We start from the raw sequence: 21,167 nt of genomic DNA on the forward strand, positions 1-21,167 counted from the left end.
GTCTCTAAAGTAACACTACATAACCTTATGACCTAAAACATCTGTACTTTTGATCTGTTCTGATGAATTATTGACTTTAATTTTGTACACTTTATACATTGTTGTTGCCATGTAGCATCCCAAGGCTGAAAAAAAAGACACTTCACAAACCTTTTTTCCTGTCCCAGAGCATCACGTTACAGTTGCCTCTTTTCCTCTTTTCTCCAGCACCCTGTCACATGCCACTGGATAAGAAGTGAGGAAAAGAAAAAGAGAAAGTGACAGAGAAAAGATAAGAGTCATCATTAGACTGACTTCTTCTGGTTGGACAGAGCTCAGAGAAGAAACCAGATGCAAGACATGAATTATTAGCCTTACTTAGGGGCTGCCAAGTGAGAAAATCTGCCAAAGTTTGGCACTAAATTGTAGTTTTATAGGTATGAGGCAAGTGAAGCAGTAGGATTTTATTTTGCAGATAAAGAAGAAGTTAAAGTTTGGAGTACAAAGACCACCTGTAATTGATTCTTGGTTTGTAAAGCAGATGTAAATAATGCTGATGCACGTCTCAAGTTCTGTTAACATAACAGTTAATGAAAAGAGCTAAAAACCAGCTTAACAAAATGTAGGGCAATGTCAGGAATCATGTTTAACTTGAGATCATACAAAGAATGCATCTCATCCTCTACTGATCCCCACTGATCCTCTGTCATCGGGTTGCTTTCTCATGATCTGTGTGCTGAAGAGAAAAACATGTTAATTTAAACTCTGAATCACTTAATTACTGAGATGTTTTTTCTTCCTCCAGTGTGAGATCTTGATTAGCTGTAAATTAACGGCTTAGAAAGGTCAGCTGCAAACAGGGGTAAAGTTCACATAACGTCAGCCTTCATTGCAAGGTGTGAAATAACTTGAACTTTAGGAATGAGCTGTGAAACCTGTTTAAGCTGTGGCTACACGATTATGCCAGTGATTATATGTAGAAACCCAGCCCTCCAGGCTCACTTGCTTTAATCAACAATGTAACAAATATGGGTCAATGTTTCATGTAGTTCAGTCCACCTCATTTCCATCATTTTCTTTCTCCATTGCACTTTGTCCAGTGTTTTCAAAAGGAAAATACATCAGTTTAAATGGATATTCATTGCTCTTGACATGTTGAGTTAGAGTGTAATTATATATACATTAGTTTCACACAGTTTATGAACAGGCCAGTGTGTCTAGACGTGTGTTTTTATAGTAAATAAGATTGGAAAGATGCAGAATGCACACTTGCATATAGACGAATGCACAGTGAGGCCAACAGGCATGGATGTGAGCCCCATGCTAAAGAAGTGGCGTGTATAAATTTGCCTAAGTGTTTGGCCAAGGTCTGTGGCTGTGTGTGCAATCGATGGGCCAACAGCAATAAATCAACTCTGGACTGACCTGAACGCCAGTGCAGCTTCATCTGATGTGGCAGGTGGGCTTCAGGATGGCATGCAGGCACACACACAGGAGTGAACACATGGGAAATCCTTGTTTTCCTGGATCAAATCAGATAAAGACCACTTGTCAAGGACTGAATAATATGTCAAACAATACCATTTAGTCATATTTTCTGATTAAAGTTGTCACTTTTGTTTCCATCTGACTTTCTTTTAACATACTGTACATCACTGCACCAAATGTGGGAATATCTATAAATGTAATCTAATGCATGAGTGATTTTGGAACACACAAGGTTAAACTGGAAAATGTATGCTTTGCAGTTTTACTCAGACTGTGTTACAGATGTTTGTCCAAACGGCCAGTTGATTCCAGTTGAAAACAGTAATACACCTTTATTTGACATTAAAAATTGTGTCACCCCAACATTTTGCACTATACTGTACTGTGATGAAAATAATGTATGTGTGTGTGAGCCATTAAGAGAAAGGGAATTTATCCTCTTTGGAACATTTTTTTTAGTCTGTCTTTCTGTCACCATTGATGATCCACAGTCATTTTTTTCTTACAAATTTCTTCACAAATAAAGAAATATTTTATCCTTTTGTTCTAATTCGGACACAAAAGGTAGACTTTTTTTCCCCTCGTTTCTCTCATCTCTTTGTCCCAGTTTAGTTAAAACAGCTCCTGATATGATCAGCACTCAGCTCTCCTGGTTACTGAAGCAACTTGGCCACCGACTCCACGTGCGCTACAAGCTTCTCACTTATTTATAGCATTTATACAGCACATTAGAGAAAGTGGGATAGAAATGTTGCCAAAATAGCCATTCTTAAAATGTTATTTGTGGCGAGCCAGTGTGTGTGCGTGCACTGATTCTGTCCATTTAATGTCAGTTAATTTCATATATTAAGTAAATGTGGTGGGGTCTGTGCAGATGTTATGAGGGTTTGATCACATACTGTAAGTGTGTGTTGAATGTTCACATTTTGTGCGTGTGTGTCTGAGATCCTGACAGTAGCAGCACTGTTCTGATGGGACAGGCAGCAGCATCGTTGTCAGGGCCACTGTAATCACGGCTGGCCTGGAGATGAAAGACACTATTGACAAGGAACGAAGTGTCTGAGAAAAGAGAGAGAGAGAGGAATGTAATGAAAGGGAGGAATAAGGAGCAGCAACAGAAATGAGGGACAAGAATAGCTTGCTGACCAAACTCCATTATGAAACAAGCCTTGTGCTCTGCATTTAGTCGCGCATGAACCAATGAGCTAATGATATGAGTATTGGACAGTGGTGTATGTGTGTAGTCTGTGAACCACTATTTTGTGATTGTTCCAGTCATAGACTGTTTGTCAGGAGTTATGGAATATACCTAGGGATGTCAGAAGCCAAGAATTTTTTAAATTCAATCTCACATGTTTCCCCATCTCATGTTGCAAATGGCTAGATGTAAAGGAATGATTGTTTACTATACATGGTAAACGCTGCAGGCACTTCCAGCGTGCATCATAGAGCACGTTGCCTATTTGATTGCTTTTTGTGTGACTTGCCAGTTAAAAGAAGACTACCAATGTATTTTGTTGAGGTTTACAGAATTCCAGTGGACAGCTCAGGACTTTTTATTTTTAATTTGATAGACTAAAAATGAAGAAATCGTTGAGTTTCAGTTTAAGGAGCTTCATTCCTTCTTTTTACTGTAAATCACACCAAAGCAGCTTTCAGCTGTGGGGAACATCTGGAAAACTGGACATATATTCCTTCTCTTTGTTTTTGTTTATAATTCCTTTATGCATGCATGTGAGGGTCTGTCAGTGAGATAATCCTGATTGACTGTTTATAACATATAAAATGAATTCTGTTATTGACTCTAAACACATTAAAACATTCCTGACTGAGCTTGAACTGAAAAATGACCTGACTTTACTCAACAATCTAGCATTTTGGGATTCTCTGTAGCCAGGATGTGGTTCAGCCACTAACTCCATCACACAATCATGGTAATAGAAGCAAACATTTGTATGTGGGGCAGCCATGTTGCTTCTCCAAACTTCACCTGTCCTCTGATGCCTTTAAGGAACAGCCCCAACCCTCACCTCTTCTTCTGGACCAGATAAGCGGATATAGAAAATGGATGAATAGATGGATGTAATGGGAAATAGATGGATGGTCCATCTTCTTTTCTTTTACCTCCATCTTTTTCTTAGTTTTCATGGCAATCTGTCCTGCCATCTTTGCTGCCTTTTATATTGAACTGGTATGGAGCCAAATAGCTTTCACTCTCTCCCTCTCACACTCTCTCCTGCTTTATCAGGTTGGGCCAGTCCTCTTCCCCTTTTTGTGGAAGCTGGCTGCCTCTATTTTCTTTGCTCTGTTGCTCTGTAGTAAATAAACATTTGGGTTCTTCCTGTAATTTATAGACGCTTACCTGCTAATGCAGTGCTCCACATTAATGCTTTACCTTGTGCATTCTTTATGCGCATAGTGCATAGTTCCATTTTCAAAATGTTTTTTTTTATCCAAATGCATCCTCATGTTTCTCATTGTGCATGTATTTCTATGTGCTTGTGTTCAGTCTTTCTGCAGAATCCTTTAATACCTCCAGACAATCAATACTCAGAGGAACAATATTTAGCCCTGTCTTCTTTTAAAAGATGTACTCCACAGTGGTGTGAGCCAAGAGTCGAGAAGTCAATAAAACAAAGCCAACAGTGCCCTCATTTGTTCCCTTTTTTGCACATTTCAGCATCCACTCCTCTGGGTCTTTGAATGTTTAATATCAATATTCAGATTTGTGGAAAGACCAGTGCATGAATAAACAGACATTTCTGCCTTTTTTTTCTTTCACAGGGCTGGTGGCCGACGATGCTGAGGATCAGGGGATGAGGTTATAAAAACGACAACAGACAAGGAGGAAAAAGCTGAAGAGGACGTTCTTTTTTTTTTTTTTCTTTTTTTTACCAGTATACCCTGCTGCGTTATAAGGCTCTGACTGACCCTTTCACGGATTACGCTCTCAAAAACACCCACTTGCTCATTTACCCCCTCCCCTCATCACCATGTCTTCTCACCTCAATCCTCCCCTTTTGATCCTCCCCTTTTTTCTTCTTGTCATCTCCCTTTCCATAACTTTCACCTCTACCACTTCTCCCTCCTCCTCCCTGCTCTCCTTTGCTCCTCCAGAGGGAGGTCTCACACATTTGGTGGTCCACAACAAAACCGGAGAGGTTTATCTGGGTGCGGTCAACTGGATCTACAAGCTGTCTAGCAACCTCACCAAACTGCGAAGCCACGTAACCGGTCCTGTCACAGACAACCCTCGTTGTTACCCTCCACCGGGTGTCCAGTCCTGTCCCCACGAGCTGGTGCAGACCTCTAATGTCAATAAACTCCTGCTACTTGATGCTGCCCACAACCGCTTAATTGCATGTGGGAGTACTTCCCAGGGAATATGCCAGTTCCTCCGTCTGGATGATTTATTTAAGCTCGGCGAGCCGCACCATCGTAAAGAGCATTATCTATCCAGTGTTGCTGAGGCAGGAACCATGTCGGGAGTGGTGATCTCTCCAGATATTTTTGGTGGGGGTGGAAAACTTTTTGTTGGCACTCCGATTGATGGGAAATCTGAGTACTTCCCCACGCTGTCGAGTCGCAAGCTGATGTCTAATGAGGAGAACGCTGACATGTTCAGCTTTGTGTACCAGGACGAGTTTGTCTCTTCTCAGCTTAAGATTCCTTCAGACACGCTGTCCAAGTTCCCAGCATTTGACATCTACTACATCTATGGCTTCAACAGTGAGCAGTTTGTGTATTATCTTACCCTGCAGCTGGACACCCAACTCACTTCACCAGATGCAAGCAGCGAACAGTTTTTCACCTCGAAGATTGTCCGCCTGTGTGTTGATGATCCTAAGTTCTACTCCTATGTTGAATTCCCCATCGGCTGCACAAAGGATGGAGTGGAGTACCGTTTGGTTCAGGATGCTTATTTGGCCCGGCCAGGAGCCCGTTTGGCACGGTCTCTTGGTATTCAAGAGCGTGAGGAGGTTCTGTTCACTGTATTTGCCCAGGGTCAGAAGAACAGAGCCAAGCCGCCCAAGGAGTCAGCTTTGTGTCTGTTCACAATGAGGCAGATAAAGGAGAAGATTAAAGAGAGGATTCAGTCGTGCTACAGAGGAGAGGGGAAACTCTCCCTGCCCTGGCTGCTCAACAAGGAGCTTGCCTGCATAAATTCGGTGAGTGTTCAAGACATTTTTTTTTCCCACAAGTTTTTTTGTGGTCAGAATTTAGATTTTCTACTCATCTATAACCATACAGCCTGCTCAAGGATTTATTTTTCAACCTGAATCACATTAACAACATAGTACAGCTCATTTTAGATCACAGTTAAGTTTCAAGTACAGGTTCTTCTTTCTTGAATGCGAAATGTTTAATCAGTTTTTGTGAATTTATGTTTCTCACTTTGTACTGCAGCTCTGGAGTAGTTTGACAGTGGTCACCGGTCTAGGATAGGTTTAAACTAACTTATTAACCTTATTCGGTCTGCTTTAAACAAGCTGGTGTGCTCCCACAGATAGTATGGTTTGGTTGGAACAGTGAATGTGTATTCGAACTCCGGTGCAGACCAAAGAAGCTAACTCTAGTCTACTTGAAAAACCAGAGGTCTCAGTTTGGATCATCAGTAAACCAAAGAAAGGAAAACATGTCAGATAACTCACTATGTCTCCTGCTCTGCTGCTTCTCATACTGGACAGATTCTGGTGGAAACTGCACATGTGTAAACACCAAAGTAAAAACAGAAACCCTAAGACTGCATAAACTTGGTGTGGATCCATTGTTAACTTGCGGTCCATGAGCCAGAATTTCTTCTTAATTTTACCCCCTAGCGAGCAGATGTAACTGCATGATGCTGTCCAGGTGGTTTGGCTGCTTGAGTAAAGTACAGTGTGAAAGCAAACCAAACCAAATGAAGCTGCTAAATTTTTCTGAATTCCCTGTCCAATCGAACCTAATTCCCTGGGCTTTCCTGGTGTGAATGCACTCTAAATTTAAAGTTCTATTGAATTGTTTATTGATAAAAATGCGGAAAATTGCTTTTTAGTGAACTGTAGGGGGTAATTTTTCAAATGTATAGATGTCAAACTGAACTATAAAGGAAAAACCGCTTGAGGCAATATTTATCCTGGCAGGATGACTGGAAAACAAAATGAGTGTCACCATTTTCTTAAATACAGCATAGCAACATTTTCCATTTTGGTTCAGGGAAAAAGCTGCCAATGTGTAGGTGCAATTGCACATTTAGTGCAACATACAATAACAAAAAAAGCTTCTTTTGTGGCATTTCTATGCAAGCACTGGGGGTGCCATGGGAAAGAGTGGGCAGCAAATGCAGCACATTTAGCCTGATCAGCTTAAGAGAAATGAGTGTTTATTCCAATTTGAAATGACTCAAGTCATCCTGAAGTAGAGCAGACAAAGTTATAAGTGAATCCAAGAGTTCATGTGAAGCTACCAGATGTGAAACTGAAAGAACAAGATTATAAAATTAGGTTCTTGTTTTATTTCAGTCTTTGTGTACCTGTATCTCTGAGCCACTAGCTGCATTAATAGTTATAATTCTGTATGTATAGAGGCTTTTGATGGCTTGTTTTTGCTTGTACTCATAGATGAGCTGGCCTAAAGGTGTCTTAGATTCTTAAATGTGCCTGTATGTGTGTGTGTGTTTTTCCCCATTACCCACATGTCACACACACTCACAGCTCTGTATCCTCATGAATAATTCACCTGATCTCACCTTCTGTTATTCAGTCGGCGCTCCATAACAACCTGCCATAAATCTCTGGACTACTCTCCACCTCTCTGTCTCCATCTCCTCTTTCTCTCTATTCTATTATCTATTTTCTCCCCCATGTCTTTCACTCAAGACCCATCATTTGCATAAAGAATTCTTTCATTTTGCTAACCCAATCCTTGTTGGATTCCTTCTTTTATCATCTTCTTTCTTACTTTGTTCATATTGTTTTGATTTTTTTTTTTTACCTTTAACCTCATACATTTTTTTCTGATATTGCTCCATTTTTTCCTCTTTAACTTCTACCCTTTATGTCCCTCTCAAGAAGTTGATACCTCACTGTTTCTCTCTTCTCCCTCTTTGGCTTTTCATTGTTGAGTAGATAGTGTGTGTGTGTGTGTGTGTAAAGCAGGAAGCTGAGTGGGATCTGAACATAAAATGTGGAAGGCAGACAATGGAGGGTGCGGTGATAAAGACGAGTAGAGTGATGGGTAATGACAGAGTTGAAGTCATGTGATTAATCAAAGGTGGGGTCATGGTTTTGGACGTGGGGAGAGTGTGAACAGAGGGCTGGGTTGAAGACTAAATGGGAAGCAGAAAGAAAGTAGGAAAGGAAGATGTGAACGAGAGTGTGAGGTTGTCTAAATAAGTAACAAAGGTGGGGTTAGGTGAGAAAATGTTGGACAACTTGACAAAGGAAGGGAGAGAAGTAACATGTTTTATCTACATAAGGAGATTTATTTATTGGGTATCCATCAGTCTTACATTTTAGTTTTAAGTAAAATATGTTTCTACTTTTCAGTTAAAATCAGCCAAGCTAATGGTTGGATACCTCTAACCTTATTGGTTCCTTATTACCATAACCTTCAGAAAGTCAAACAAGGAGGTCACCAACATATTTATTGCTTTAAACTAAAGTTGTGGTATGGCTGGGCAATAAGTTGAGATTTTCAAATATATCAAGACTTGTTCACAGACGAGATAGAATGAGGGAATATCGGTTATATCGAGTTAGTGTGTTTTGAGTTAAAAGCGTCTTTTCTTTTTCTCAAACATGATGGATTACTATGGTGGTCAACATTGTATCTTTTCAGTAGCAGTTGTCATGAAGCTGTCTGTAAATACAGCCTGACAAAGACTGGATGTGGCTCAATAGGCTGTGCAGACTTTAGATTAACCTTAGATGCTGACAGAGGTGATTCATCTAAAGGACTACCTCCATTCATTTTCCAGGGAATGAGAATTAAAAAAAAAGGTGTCAGCATTTACTACATTTGTTCTAAGATTGTATTTTATTACAATATGAGTAATTAAACTGTATATAAAAGATGGAAAAAGAGACAATTTAAGCTTTTGACTGTTGCGATGTGAACGTTTTGGAGCCAGAAATGATAATAGATGACAGGAGTTAAAATATGATATGATATTTTTGTTCTTTGCTAGTAAATCTAGCTTAAAAAAATCAAAATGACTTTTAGAATAGGACAAAAAACTACTGTCAATGCACCAATAACTAAAGTAATTTTTTTTCGGCATATCTCTTAAACATTATGAATAAAGCACAATTTTACTGGATTAAGAATTAAAAAAAAAAGAAAAAGAGAGAGAGAGAGAGAGAGAGAAGGTAGTACTTCTTGGGAACTTGATGGGTTTAAGATAACATTCCACTGAAACCAAAGATGTTGTGGAGCCAGCGCCTCGCTGCTGTCATGTTGTCAGCAGTATTGCACATTAAATCACTTCAATGTTGTTGTCTGAAGCCCAAAGGCTACCTCCATCTTTTCTTTAAGTCTGTGGTGAGAATATATTCATTATACATCATGTATAAAGAAAAGCACATAAATACTAAGGTATGTGCATCCAGAGCCTTAACCTGCCAGTAAGCAGGTGACATCTGCTCTCTTATTGGTTTCCACAAAGAATTTTGCACCTTGGACATTTCTATTTTTATTCATTAATTTTTATTTATTTATTTATTAATCTTATGGGGTTGGATGGCCATCATGTCTTCCTTCACCCATTAGGTGCTTAAGGTTAGCATAAGGTCAAAGTTGCTGCACTCACCAGAATGAAAGAAAAACTTCCTTTACATCGCAAGCAATATTTACAATAAATTCATATCAGACTAATTCATGGAATGGTCTGAATAATCATTATCATTATTTCGTTAAGCTAAATAGTTAGGCTAATATGGTCATTTTATGTTTCATTAACTTTCGGTCCAGGCTCTTCCATTTATATTATATTACAAAATATTTACATGCTCAATGCAATAAAGCCACTGCCGGTGCTCAGCCAGATACATTATTGAATTTTAAATAGCAAAATCCCATTTAACACGTTGTTATTGTCTTTACTTATGAAATTTTCTTTTTAAAGCATCAATATAACATATTTGTCACTGATGTGGAAGCACCATGTGGCCATGTACAATAAAATGTACTGTATATGCATGTGATTATGCTAATGAGTATACAGTTACATGATTGTCCTTTATGGCCATCTGTCGTTGTGCCTGCGATCGATCAAGGTCGTGTCAGCAGAGCTCGTGCTGGGATGTCATGGTGATGAATTTATCATCTCTGCATGCAGGCGTGTTCAATGTTTCCTCATGAGAAGAATGACAGCTCGTTGCCACTGCACCAGTGACATGTGGAAACTTTCTGACTGGTTTGTTTCAAGAGAAAAGGCCGGGTCAGTCAGCACTCAGACAATCCTCTCTAAGCTGGCAAACTTCAGCTTCCTGTTAAGCTCTTCACACAGAATCATTTAACTGCACTAAGCATGCTACATGGCTAGTTGGAGGGAAGTCATATGCTGCATTTTATGCTCCAATTTACTGGGCATCAAATTTTGAGATTCTCTGATGCCCGCCTGATGGTCAGTAATAGCAGATTGAACATGTTGTGTGAAAGGACATTTTAGGAGTTATTTAGGTGAGAGAAAAGGGACAAACATTGCAAGGAGAGAGATGGAAAGAAAGCTGGGCATATTGATGGACCAAGGTTTAGCTGTCACTGTAAAGCATTTGGTCAATCTATACTCTGCATGAACTGGTCCATTCCCAACATTAAAATTGATTTCTTTAGCCTGATGAAGACAGGGATCCTTCAAATGTTCTGCTGGAATCCACATAATGGTTATAGTGGTATTTTTAATGTCCATCTCGCATAAACATTCTTAAATCTGCGGAAAAATCAAACATAAGACACTCGTAATTAAATAAGATTTTATACAATTATCTAATCTGGATCATTTTTCTTATCAGTCCCCAGAGTCAAAAAGAGACATGGCAAAGCTGCATTCAGCTTCTATGCTCCACATGTCTGGAACAAACTCCCAGAAAGCCTCAGATCAGCTGAAACACTCAGTTTATTTAAATCAAGGTTGAAGACCCACCTGTTCTCTGCTGCATTTCAGTGGTTCTTACTACTGCAGCTGGTTCTTTCACCATGAAATCTTAACTTTATTTCTTTATCTGAGCTTTTTCTTTCTGTTTTTATGTAATCAATTTAATCTTTTTTAATCTGTGTTTTTCTAATACACTTGTATTTCTTTTCAGCACTTTGCTGTAATGTTTTTATGTTTGTGTAAAGCACTTTGAATTGTCTTGTACATAAAATGTGCTATAAAAATAAATTTGCCCTGCCTTGCCTAATAACCAGTAGTTCTAGTTGCAGTGGAAATGGGAGCTCTCAGAGGCTGTTGTAATTTTGCGATCATAATAAATGGGCTCCAGTATAGCTTGACATGTAATGAAAAAAAAAATGTCAAAGCTCCGGGTATCTCTGACATAAAAATATTGTATTGAATGCCACTGATGCCTGATGCCGGTTCATTATCAGTTAATGATGGGATATATTATCTACTACATAATTAGCTACTAATACTGCCAAAGTGATTTCCAGATCCTTCACTTCTCACTGCTTTTTTAGCTTTAGCTTGTAGCTGATAACTTGTGTTTACATAGTGAATCAACTCTCCAGTGGAGATGAGAAACAGGCCTTTATTTATTTATTTGGAGACATTGAACTCTATGTACAGCTTTTAGATCATATTTATCTTTGACATTGGACTTTCGTGACACTTCATGACATGCAGCATGCACTTCCTTTCTCAGATTATTTTGGCAGATCCAATCACCCAGTATTCATGCACACTTAATTCTTTGTACAGTGAGTGTGTGTATGTGTTTATATGTACATGAAAGGAGGGGCTATGAAGGGAAGGGTCCTGACAGTATCTTACTCAAAGTGCAATACAAGGTACCTATAAAGATTAAATCTGTTTAAAATGACAAATAAAATCTAATCTAACTTTATTTATATCAAACTTTTCAGACAAAAAGTTACTGAAATTGTTCAAAACAAAGAAATCAGATGCAAACATTTACATTGTAAGAGAGGATTAATAGTAATGACAAAAGTATGACATACTGAAAAGACATCAACTCCAAACGGTCCATTTCTTTTATCTGTATAAAACAGAAGTCTGCAATCTGTGGCTCTCTGGACCATCCAAAATGGCTCTTTCTTAATACATGGCTAAAAATGCTAAAGGACTAACTAATGTTTCTAAATATGGATATAATAACAAATGTAGGTTTTTAGCAGTTTTTCTTTTTTTTTTTTCTTCATGGAATAATTACATTGAATTTCCATAACATAATGACACTAAAAGTACCAGTAATATTTATTTTTAACAATTTTTCTAGTCATCACATAGAAGAAAGTCTGTCTATCCTCTTCTCTTTTAGCAAAAGTTTTATGTTTTTATTTATTTTAAAACCTAAAAATGGAAATAAAAATGTGGTTTTTCAAAAATGACAACAAATTTCCTATAGCAGATATTTATCAAAAAATTATAAATGGTCTTTTTTCAAAAGGTCTAGTAACCTTTGTGGCTCTAAATGAGTTTTATTTCGCTGGCCAAAGGAAAAAATAGCTCTTTGGATTGTAAAGGTTGTAGACCCCCAGCATAGAACAACCAACCTTAAAAAACAAAAAAACAAACAAACAAAAAACACTTGGAGTGATGTGACCAATCAGCAACAAGTCCCAATTCAAAATGGGACTAAATTAAGCTGACTATCAAACCTGCAGCCTATCTTTCTCTTGCCTCTTTCCTGACCAGTCCAACATTTAACCGTCTGATTTAAGCATGTTAGCTTGCAGAGGCTAAGTGACATCAGCTCACTCTAACAATTAACACCAAACACTAATAGTAATTGGTGAAAGAATGCAATGATTTTAAACTATTTCGAAAAACAATAATAAGATTACAATTCACCAGCTCTGCATGACTCACACAACGGATAAATTCATAATTATTTGCAGTGCATGAGAATGGAGTCATTGATGGGCAGCGGTATGTGCTAACGCCAAAACAAGAGTTAACTTTTTATTAAATCTTCTATATTCAGCTGTCATGGCCTCAATCGTTCATTCGTTCTTGCTTCCTCTGAAACATATTTCTTCTTCAAGAAACATTCGCAATATCTGACAAAAGTGTTCATTGTATGTCTTTTTGTATCATAGTTCTATTTGTTTTTGTTTTTATTTTTTCATAAAATATCATGAGGTTTCTGACACCATGACACAGAAACCTTGCCTCAGAAATTAATTTATACGTTATTTGATTAAGTGTAAGTAAAACTGATTTTTTTTACTTATTTGTAAAGAGTAATATTGAATTGGTTGAATGTTTTAGCCAGTTTATTGATAATCTTGTCATGTGGGCCCCAACTCCCTGTGACCTCTAACACAGCTGCATTAGTATACACCTAGTATACACTTGTGCTATTTCTTTGAATACTGATTCAAGTTTAACTTGTTTGCAAAGGTGTACTTCTATATGTAACCATATTCATGGTGCAGCAAATAAAGAAAACATATTTACACACCCAAACGAATGAGAATAATGTTACTGATCTCAGTGTCAGTGAAAGGCTGAACTAGATGTGAGCTGTGGCAGCAGTCCTCTTCATGCACACTCAGCTAGTAAACTGTAAAAGCTCATTTAAAATGTTCTTTTATCCATTCCAGGGTTTGCCACCATATTGTCTCACCAACAATTGACTGCACAGTCGTCATGATGTAGATGCAGTCTCTCAAAAAAGGAAACAAACACACCCAATGAAATTAATATTTTTTTCTGCTGGGATAAGATACCTTTTTTCATTTAAAGTAAAATGCACAGAAATGCATCTTCTCCTACATCTCCGCACTTTGATGGGTGTGTCTCAAACTGCAGGTCTCTCCCTGTGCAACTTTATGTACACTTATTATCAAGAAGAGGCCAGTGCCGGTCTTCTGGGAATTAAACTGAGTGGTGGGTGACCTTCTCTGGCTGTGGGCTGCCGTCCAGCTCTACAGCTCAGTGTGCAGGCCGACCCAGCTACGCGACAGCCTTAGCATGACTAATGAGACTGATTCAGACAGAGAGGTAGATAGAGGATCTCTCTCTATGTGTATATGTGTGTGTTTAGGACTCACTTTATCTGTTTTTGAGTGCTCATTTGTGTGTTTGCCCACTTCCTGGCCCTCTAAAAAGCAGGAAGAAACAATGGTGAAAGCAAACAAAAGAAAATGAGGATTATAATGATAGTGTGTGAATGAATGTGTGTGCACATAAATCAACATTGTCACAAATATACAAGGTGGATGTCAGAGGGAAAATACTCAGCAGTAACAGACCAAACAGACTCTAAATGACCATCCTTCTCACTTACTCTGTAGCTATTTTTCTCTGAGAATAATGGTATTTATTAATATTTGTCACTGTTGATCACTGCTGGCCAGAATGCTGGCCATTCCTGTGGCATTTTGTATTTGGTCTTCCAGGCAACTGGTGAGTAAGTGTGCATATTTGTCCTCTCACTGCTGCATCCTCTATCTTTCTATTGTATCTTTGGTCTCATTATAGGTGAGTCTTTGTGGATGGATAACCCCCCCCCCCCCCCCCCGCATCATTTTTTCAACCTGCCGAGTGGAGAATATTAATGCTTTACTGGCTCCACACACTAATATTTCCCCAATGATTTTTTTTTTTTAAAGAAAAGGAATCCACACCAACCCACCTAACCCCTCATTCACATCGTGAACTTTATAAAAACATCATTAGATTTGAAATATGCTTTATTAATCCTCAAAGAGGAAATTAAATTATTCAGTAAAATTCATTAAACTGAAATTTAATGACATTTTGTTGTATCAGCCTAAGCATTTTGTTGGCACAAAACAAACAGCAAACCGATGGAAAAAAGAGAGGAAGTTAAATAAATCCCTAACTTGCTCTGTTCTTCTTAAGCTCATCAGTACTGCATGTCAGTGCATTTACATTGTGCAAGTTCTCACATTGCTTTAATTTGAAAATGAAATGCTTCTGGGGTGAAAAGTGTCAGCCAGCAAAGAAGAACTGGACTTCAGATCTGGAGAAACACCTGCAGGTTGATCACAGCTCAACACTACTGACTAGGGATGCGCGATATAATCAACATGCTTTAAAATGAAATATCGGCTGTCGGCCATTACACCGACATAATTAACCAATAAAATAACAGGTGCTGGGAGAACATAATCCAAGTCTGTAGGAAAGGATTCACATAGCTTACTTGTATTGTTTAAAATCAGTTCACATGATTCAATGCAACATTTTGTACATAATGCAGGTTGAAATATTTTTCTTATATTGCACAAGGATTGAATATTACATCATCATTCAGCTTTTTTTTTATATCTGCATTAGCTAACATGACAGAGTCTGCAGAATAATACTGTATTTTAATTTCACAACAGAGGAAACTAGATGATCTCTACAATTAGTTTTGGGGGAGAAGTATTGGTATCTTTATCGGTAATCGGTTATTGGTTATTGGTCAGAGCAGGAAGATGCATGTTCCAGTAATGATTCTAATAATATTTTAACTTCCAACAATTTGTAAGTGTTCCTCCTATTTTCAAATGCACTACAATATATTCAAATCAGTATGGCTTTTATGTTTATATGGCTTTTAAAAAGCAGGACATGATACTGCGTGATAGTAGATGTTTTTTCTAAAAAAAAAAAAAAAAGAGCTACTTCTACTAAAGTTCAAAATTTTGTCTTAACAGTTCCTATTAGGAATTTTTTTGATTCAGTATACTGTGAAGGTGTAAAATTCTAACAGTATGTAAGGGTTACGTTTTACTGTCTGTGGGTTTTGTTGGTGTTGTTTCTAAAAGGCGAAGGTGGAGCCAGGTGATGGTGTCACAGACGGGAGGTAGAATTCCTCTTTTGTTCTGAGAAGGTAAAGTTTTTCTGACTAGGAAGACGTCCAAATTACTTAAAATGATCCCCACCCCCCCATACTTTTTTTTTTTTTTATTTTGTTTTGTTATTTTGTTTTGTTTTTTTGTTTTTTTTTTTTACAGTGCATTGATTTATGGTGGGCCGGCTCCACAGAGGTGAATTGCTGTCAAATGCCGTGTAGAAACCAACCCAATGGGGAAACATTTCTTGACGAGGTGCCCTTTCGCTCCTGCCTTTAGTTGTGATGCACGGCACAACCGTTTGTTACACACATCAAGGCATTTCAGTGATTTCAGCTGCAACACTCCCCCATATGGTTTTTTTTTCTTTTTTGTCTTTTAAATTGCAGCCTGAGTCACACAGTGCCCACCCTGTGAAGAAATGTTACTAATTAATATGAAACTCTAAATAAGGAGATTTCTTAAATTCAGCTTCAGAATGGATGAAGCTTGTGAACCTAATCTAATGAACAGTGGTGCACATTGTTAACTGTTGTTGTCACTAAATAGACAAATGGCTGCTAAAGGGCCCATGACAGTGTCAGTTATTTGTGGATTTGGGGTGTTTTGGAGCTTGTGGTTGCTGAGCCTTTAAGCTGAATTATTTGAATGTGAAAACAGTAGTCTGAAAAATATTTTTTGGTTTACACCGAATAAAAATACCAACAGCGATATTGCAGTTTTAAGAACCTGAGTGGCACATCTGGAGTGAACACTTCTTATTTGTCATAAAAGTCTTGAATGAAACTTAAAGCAATGATTCACTAAACCCTAATCACTTCTTTTCCCTGTGTCAAATATAGTTAATCACTTCATAAGCAGTCTTCTGATGAGAAACAAGGTTGTAAAAGGTCAAATCATATTTTTTCGGCTTTAAAACTGGGTCAAAAAGGCTAACAACTACCTTTACAAAAAGGCCATACTGGTTGTTCAGGACACAAATCTCTGCAGCACACACACAAACTGCTGACCTGCAGCATCTAATGAAGACTGTAATTATTTATTGATGGGCATTTATGCTGTGTTGTGTTTGTGAAGGTTTATGACATCTATGTATGCATGTGTGTTTGTGCAAACACATGCCTTCAGTAATGCATATTTGTTTTTTTAATAATTCATATGAGCATATATCTAACTTCAAGGGCGTGTGTTCGTGTGTATGTGTGGGGGAATGCACACTTTGCAGCAGTGCATCCCAGCTTTGTTTGGGTTTTTATTCAGTCTACTCAGGAAAGCTTAGTGGGAAAAGATGAAGCTTTAAGACACCTCCTGGCTTCAATTTTTAATGTGTGCTGATATGAAAGCTCACACACAAATGCAGACACAAACACACACACACACACACACACACACACACACACACACACACACACACACACAAGACTGTAAATAGTTAATATTTCAAATGTGAATTGAATGCAAAACATCTATTTGGATTCAGATCTTTAACTGAGCTCATTGAATTTTCAGAAGCACGTCTCACAGCTCAGGTTTTGAAGAATAAAAAAGGTAAAAACAGTTCTGCACTGATTTACCGTTAACGCCACTGATTTAGTCCTTAAAAAAATGGATTGATTGAATTTTATCAGCCTGCAAGAGCTTGATGGTCATCAATGTCAAATTGTGCACTGCATACCTTTTCAGATTTCTTTGTGTGTTTGTATTCTTAGCATACATTCTCCAGTCTATGCCTATCACTTTTTCCAAACAGCATAGTAGTAGTAATACTACAGGGTTTCACATTTGGGGGACTTTCTGTATGTATCTGTAATAATTTGATTATAACTGCCAGGAAAGGTTTTAGTTCAGATTACACAGATTACAGAATGCAGGACTCAGATGGACAGAGTGGCTTAAAGAGCAATATTTGCCTCATGGTGCATGGAAAGTTATTTTTCAATACCTTTTAAACTAAGAAAGTTGGTTTCAACTTATTAAATTTGTATCAGAATGTGCTACAGTTGCATAATCCAAAAATAATCCAAAAATTGAAAAAACAAAGAGCAAGGTTAAAAGAGCAAACAATTGTGTTGGACAAATCACAGCAGGGGTGAGCCTAAATCTAGGTCTTTTTAAAAAATACAGGTCAATTAAACTCCAGATGAGACCTTATAGCATACTATGGTTACAGGTAGTTTGGGGCATCTTGAATCTTTATCCAGAAATCTAGAGATTTATCCAGATAGCCACACAGGAACATAGCCTTCCAGACTTTGCTTAGGATAACAGACCATCTACTGGTAGAGAGCTTTTTGTCCTAAGATAAATAATTATGTTAACTGGCAGATAGATTTGTATAAAAAACAAAAATCCATATTACAAGTTTTGTGAGGCCAAAAATCACCTGACCCAAATTTAGTTAAAGATGGAAAAATAAAGCAAAGCAGACAGTTGTGAAAAAAAGACTTCCCAACAGGGTGTAACCAGATAGAAATTACAGCTAGCAATGCTTCTAATTACAAATTTATGTCTAACCTCTATGTAGCTAAAATATGTGGATGTTTTTAATAGGAAACATAACTTTCCCTTTTATCTTTTGTCCAACAAGATAATAAAAAATGCAATGCATTCAAGAATTTTTAACATAAGAAATGAATAAACACTGTAGTCATGACTCAATATTCAGTTTTTCCACTTTAATCACAGACACAATGAAGAAAATGCACCACTTTAAAAAAAAAAAAATGTGCATCCCTGTGGCCAACAAATCAACTGTGCCAGAAAAATGTGACACAACAGACTGGAGCTTTCCATGTGGATTTAGCTCAGCTGATGGTTCAGGCTATCTAGGGTCCCACTGTGGTACATTAACCCATATGGCCAACTGACAATCAACTGTTGGAGCCAAGCCCTCTCTTCCCACAGATATCAGTCGGTCTCTCAGGAATTGCTCCACTTTGTGTGTTTTGTTTTGCTGCACACCTTCAAAATTATGAAATTATGTCCCAGAAAAGTATCCTGGTGGGAATCAGTCTTGACAATTGCTCCACCATGCTTTTAAATTCCCCAGTGTGGCACTTAGAGCAGCGAGGCTCACATTCAGGATTCATCCTCTTCATTTAAACTCAGCAATTAAACCAATTATCCCAAAGGAGTATTTCAAGGTGTTTTAAAGTATATTGAGTGTGACAAATGTTTGAGTTGATGAGGCTCCCTGGATCTCTGCTTTGAAGAAAAGTAAAAGGAACAGTAGTGGACTTTTTTATGTAGCTTGTCTTTTCCATCTTCTAAACTGCAAGCTCTTTACAGTGCAAGCCATAATAATTTTGTACCATCCATTTATCCCATAATGTTTGCACCGTTTAGCATTGTTGCCTGTCTGAGGTTCAATATCAAGCCCAAGGGCACTTCAACAGGTGGGCTGCAGGAGCGGGGGATGAAGCACAGACGCTCTGATTGGTAGACGATGGCTCTGTCTCCTGAGCCACAGTAATATTGAATTTATAGAGGAAGTTAAGCAATTATATGCTATTAGTTACAATGTGATTATACTTTTAATATCATTACTTGTCATTTTTTTTAGACTTGCTGGCATGTGTACAACACAGATATGCTCTGATGCAGGGTATAAGTATAATATTGAAGGTGGAGGGTGTAGTGGATGTGCTTTCACCCAGGGTGCTGCAGTACCTGTCCTGTGTGGGACCAGTGTCTTTTGCAATTTTTATATATTCAGTTTAATTTGTTTGGCCTTTTATTTAGGTTTATATTTCTTAGGTTTAGAAAAAATTGTAACAATTTGGGTCAAAATAAATCCACTTTGCTTTTAGGCTTTTTGAATTTGACATGCACATATTCATAAAACTGGAATAAGCTGCATTCCTAAACATCACATTAAAGGACAAAAAGGTTGAATAGAGAAGTATGAAATATGACAGGGTGGTTGTAATAATAATTTTTGGCAGTAAAGTCCATGCTATTTAGCTTTGGAAAATAAATGCAACCCCAGTAATGTACACATGCATGTATTGAAACTCCAGGAGAGCAAGTTGTCAGATTGTGTTATTATGACCCATGTTGAATTTGATTTGAGTTAGTGGAGGCAGGGTTAAAGTAAATAAAAAGAAGTTAAAAAAAATTGTTTTAAAGTGCAGGGATTGCACAAGATTCAAGTACGAGAAGAGAAAAAGTAACAGGGAAAAAAATGCGGAATAAATCTAACTGCAATATAAATGTTGATCTCTTGGCATTCCAGCTTTTCTTCTGACTCTGACCTGTGGAGCTGAAGTGTCTCTCTCCTTTGCCTGCAGCTTTTCCTTCCATCAGAGCACATCCGCTTGCTGCCAGGCCTTCCCTTCATTTTAACTAAGCCAAAACAACAGATGCCAAAATGCTGTTGAGTTTGTCCTCCTATTTTGCTTCTTCTTTTTTCCCCTCAAATATGATATAAAAAGAAATAAAAAAAAAAGAAAGGATTCCTTGTTACAGAAATCAGAACCATCATGTGCAGATTAAGGTGCCAAATGGGGCATTTTCATTTTATGTTACATAACTGGCATGTTCCGTCCTGTAGATATTATAACAGATAAGGTTTTTTTTTTTTGCCTTTGACTTATATTATTAGCTAGCTAGATTAGCTAGATTTCATGCATAATTATTCCCAAGTTTTTTGATCTTGTGCCCTTAAGATAACTTTATTGTGCAGCATGCACATTTAAAAAAAGCATGTTTAAAACATTTCATTTGAATATGAATTATGAAATTTTTGAATAGAGTTACTTATGTCTGGAACCATCTCTACTTATTCAATAAACAATAAACACAGTACATTCTTGGCTGTGCATACTTACATCCTTGAATGTGTGGTTTCCAAGTGAAGCAGGCAAACATAAAGAAAACACGCTTTATAAAACTTTGTTCTTTTGTAATTGACTAGTTCTCTACTATAGCTATTTATTATGAAAATATTTGTTGATAGCATGCTGTAGTTGGATTACTGGCAGCTTGTGGCAACATGCACATAGTGTTAGGGTGAGAGATGCAAATGCTCATAATTCTCTTGCATTGTGCAGATATCTGCAGAGCATTTAGATTTACATCCTCTGTGTCTGCCTGTGTGTTTTCTTTAGTCTGAACTTCTTCACCAACATGCACACACAATTCCATTAACAAGAAAGATGGCTTGTACAGCTTCTGTGTGTGTATTTGTGTATAAGCAGGTCAAGGCTTCAAATGTTCCAGGCTGTTAGACAGATGTTCAAGATCCCTGCTGCACCCTCTACATAGTCACACAAATACACACAAATGTCTTTCTCTCTTGGTTGGTTGTCATATGCACGCACAAACGTGCACACACTCATTAACAACTAATTAGAAAGGAGATATTGGCTCAGTGGGGGAACCTAAAGGCCAGCCGATGCTGTCCTTCGCTTCCACCGCCAAGTCACAACAAATGCCTGGATGCAGGCCATCGTAGTGTTTTGTAAGTGCCTGTGTTTGTGTTAGTGACTTATATTCCTATTTCTGACAGTCTAATCTCATCTCTTGCCTTATTAAAAAATATTCACACACTAAAGTTACATAATTAAGTAATTTTTTTCACTCTGCAAGTCTTGTTGTTCATTGCATCAGCCAATGTGTCTCACTAGAACTCTCACCTAAGCATTACCTTTCTCACACGGGAAAGAGGCTTGAGCTGTGTTTAACACGCACACACACACACCACACATTGCTCATTCTCCATGGGT

The 21,167-nt window shown here is 37.8% G+C and overlaps 1 protein-coding gene across 2 annotated transcripts in view; it reads left to right on the forward strand.

The window, feature by feature from the left end:
- The window catches only part of LOC121651197 (plexin-A1-like), a 262,523-nt gene that overhangs the window by 28,266 nt on the left and 213,090 nt on the right, over positions 1–21,167 (forward strand). For both annotated transcript variants that reach the window (XM_042003180.1, XM_042003181.1), the window contains exon 2: positions 4,252–5,636. In XM_042003180.1, the coding sequence (XP_041859114.1) occupies positions 4,461–5,636 (1,176 nt within the window). In that variant the 5' untranslated portion in view covers positions 4,252–4,460. The remainder of the gene's footprint in view (positions 1–4,251; positions 5,637–21,167) is intronic.

This window comes from Melanotaenia boesemani, chromosome 13 (assembly GCF_017639745.1).
Source record: "Melanotaenia boesemani isolate fMelBoe1 chromosome 13, fMelBoe1.pri, whole genome shotgun sequence".
In the NCBI taxonomy this organism is placed as follows: domain Eukaryota; kingdom Metazoa; phylum Chordata; class Actinopteri; order Atheriniformes; family Melanotaeniidae; genus Melanotaenia; species Melanotaenia boesemani.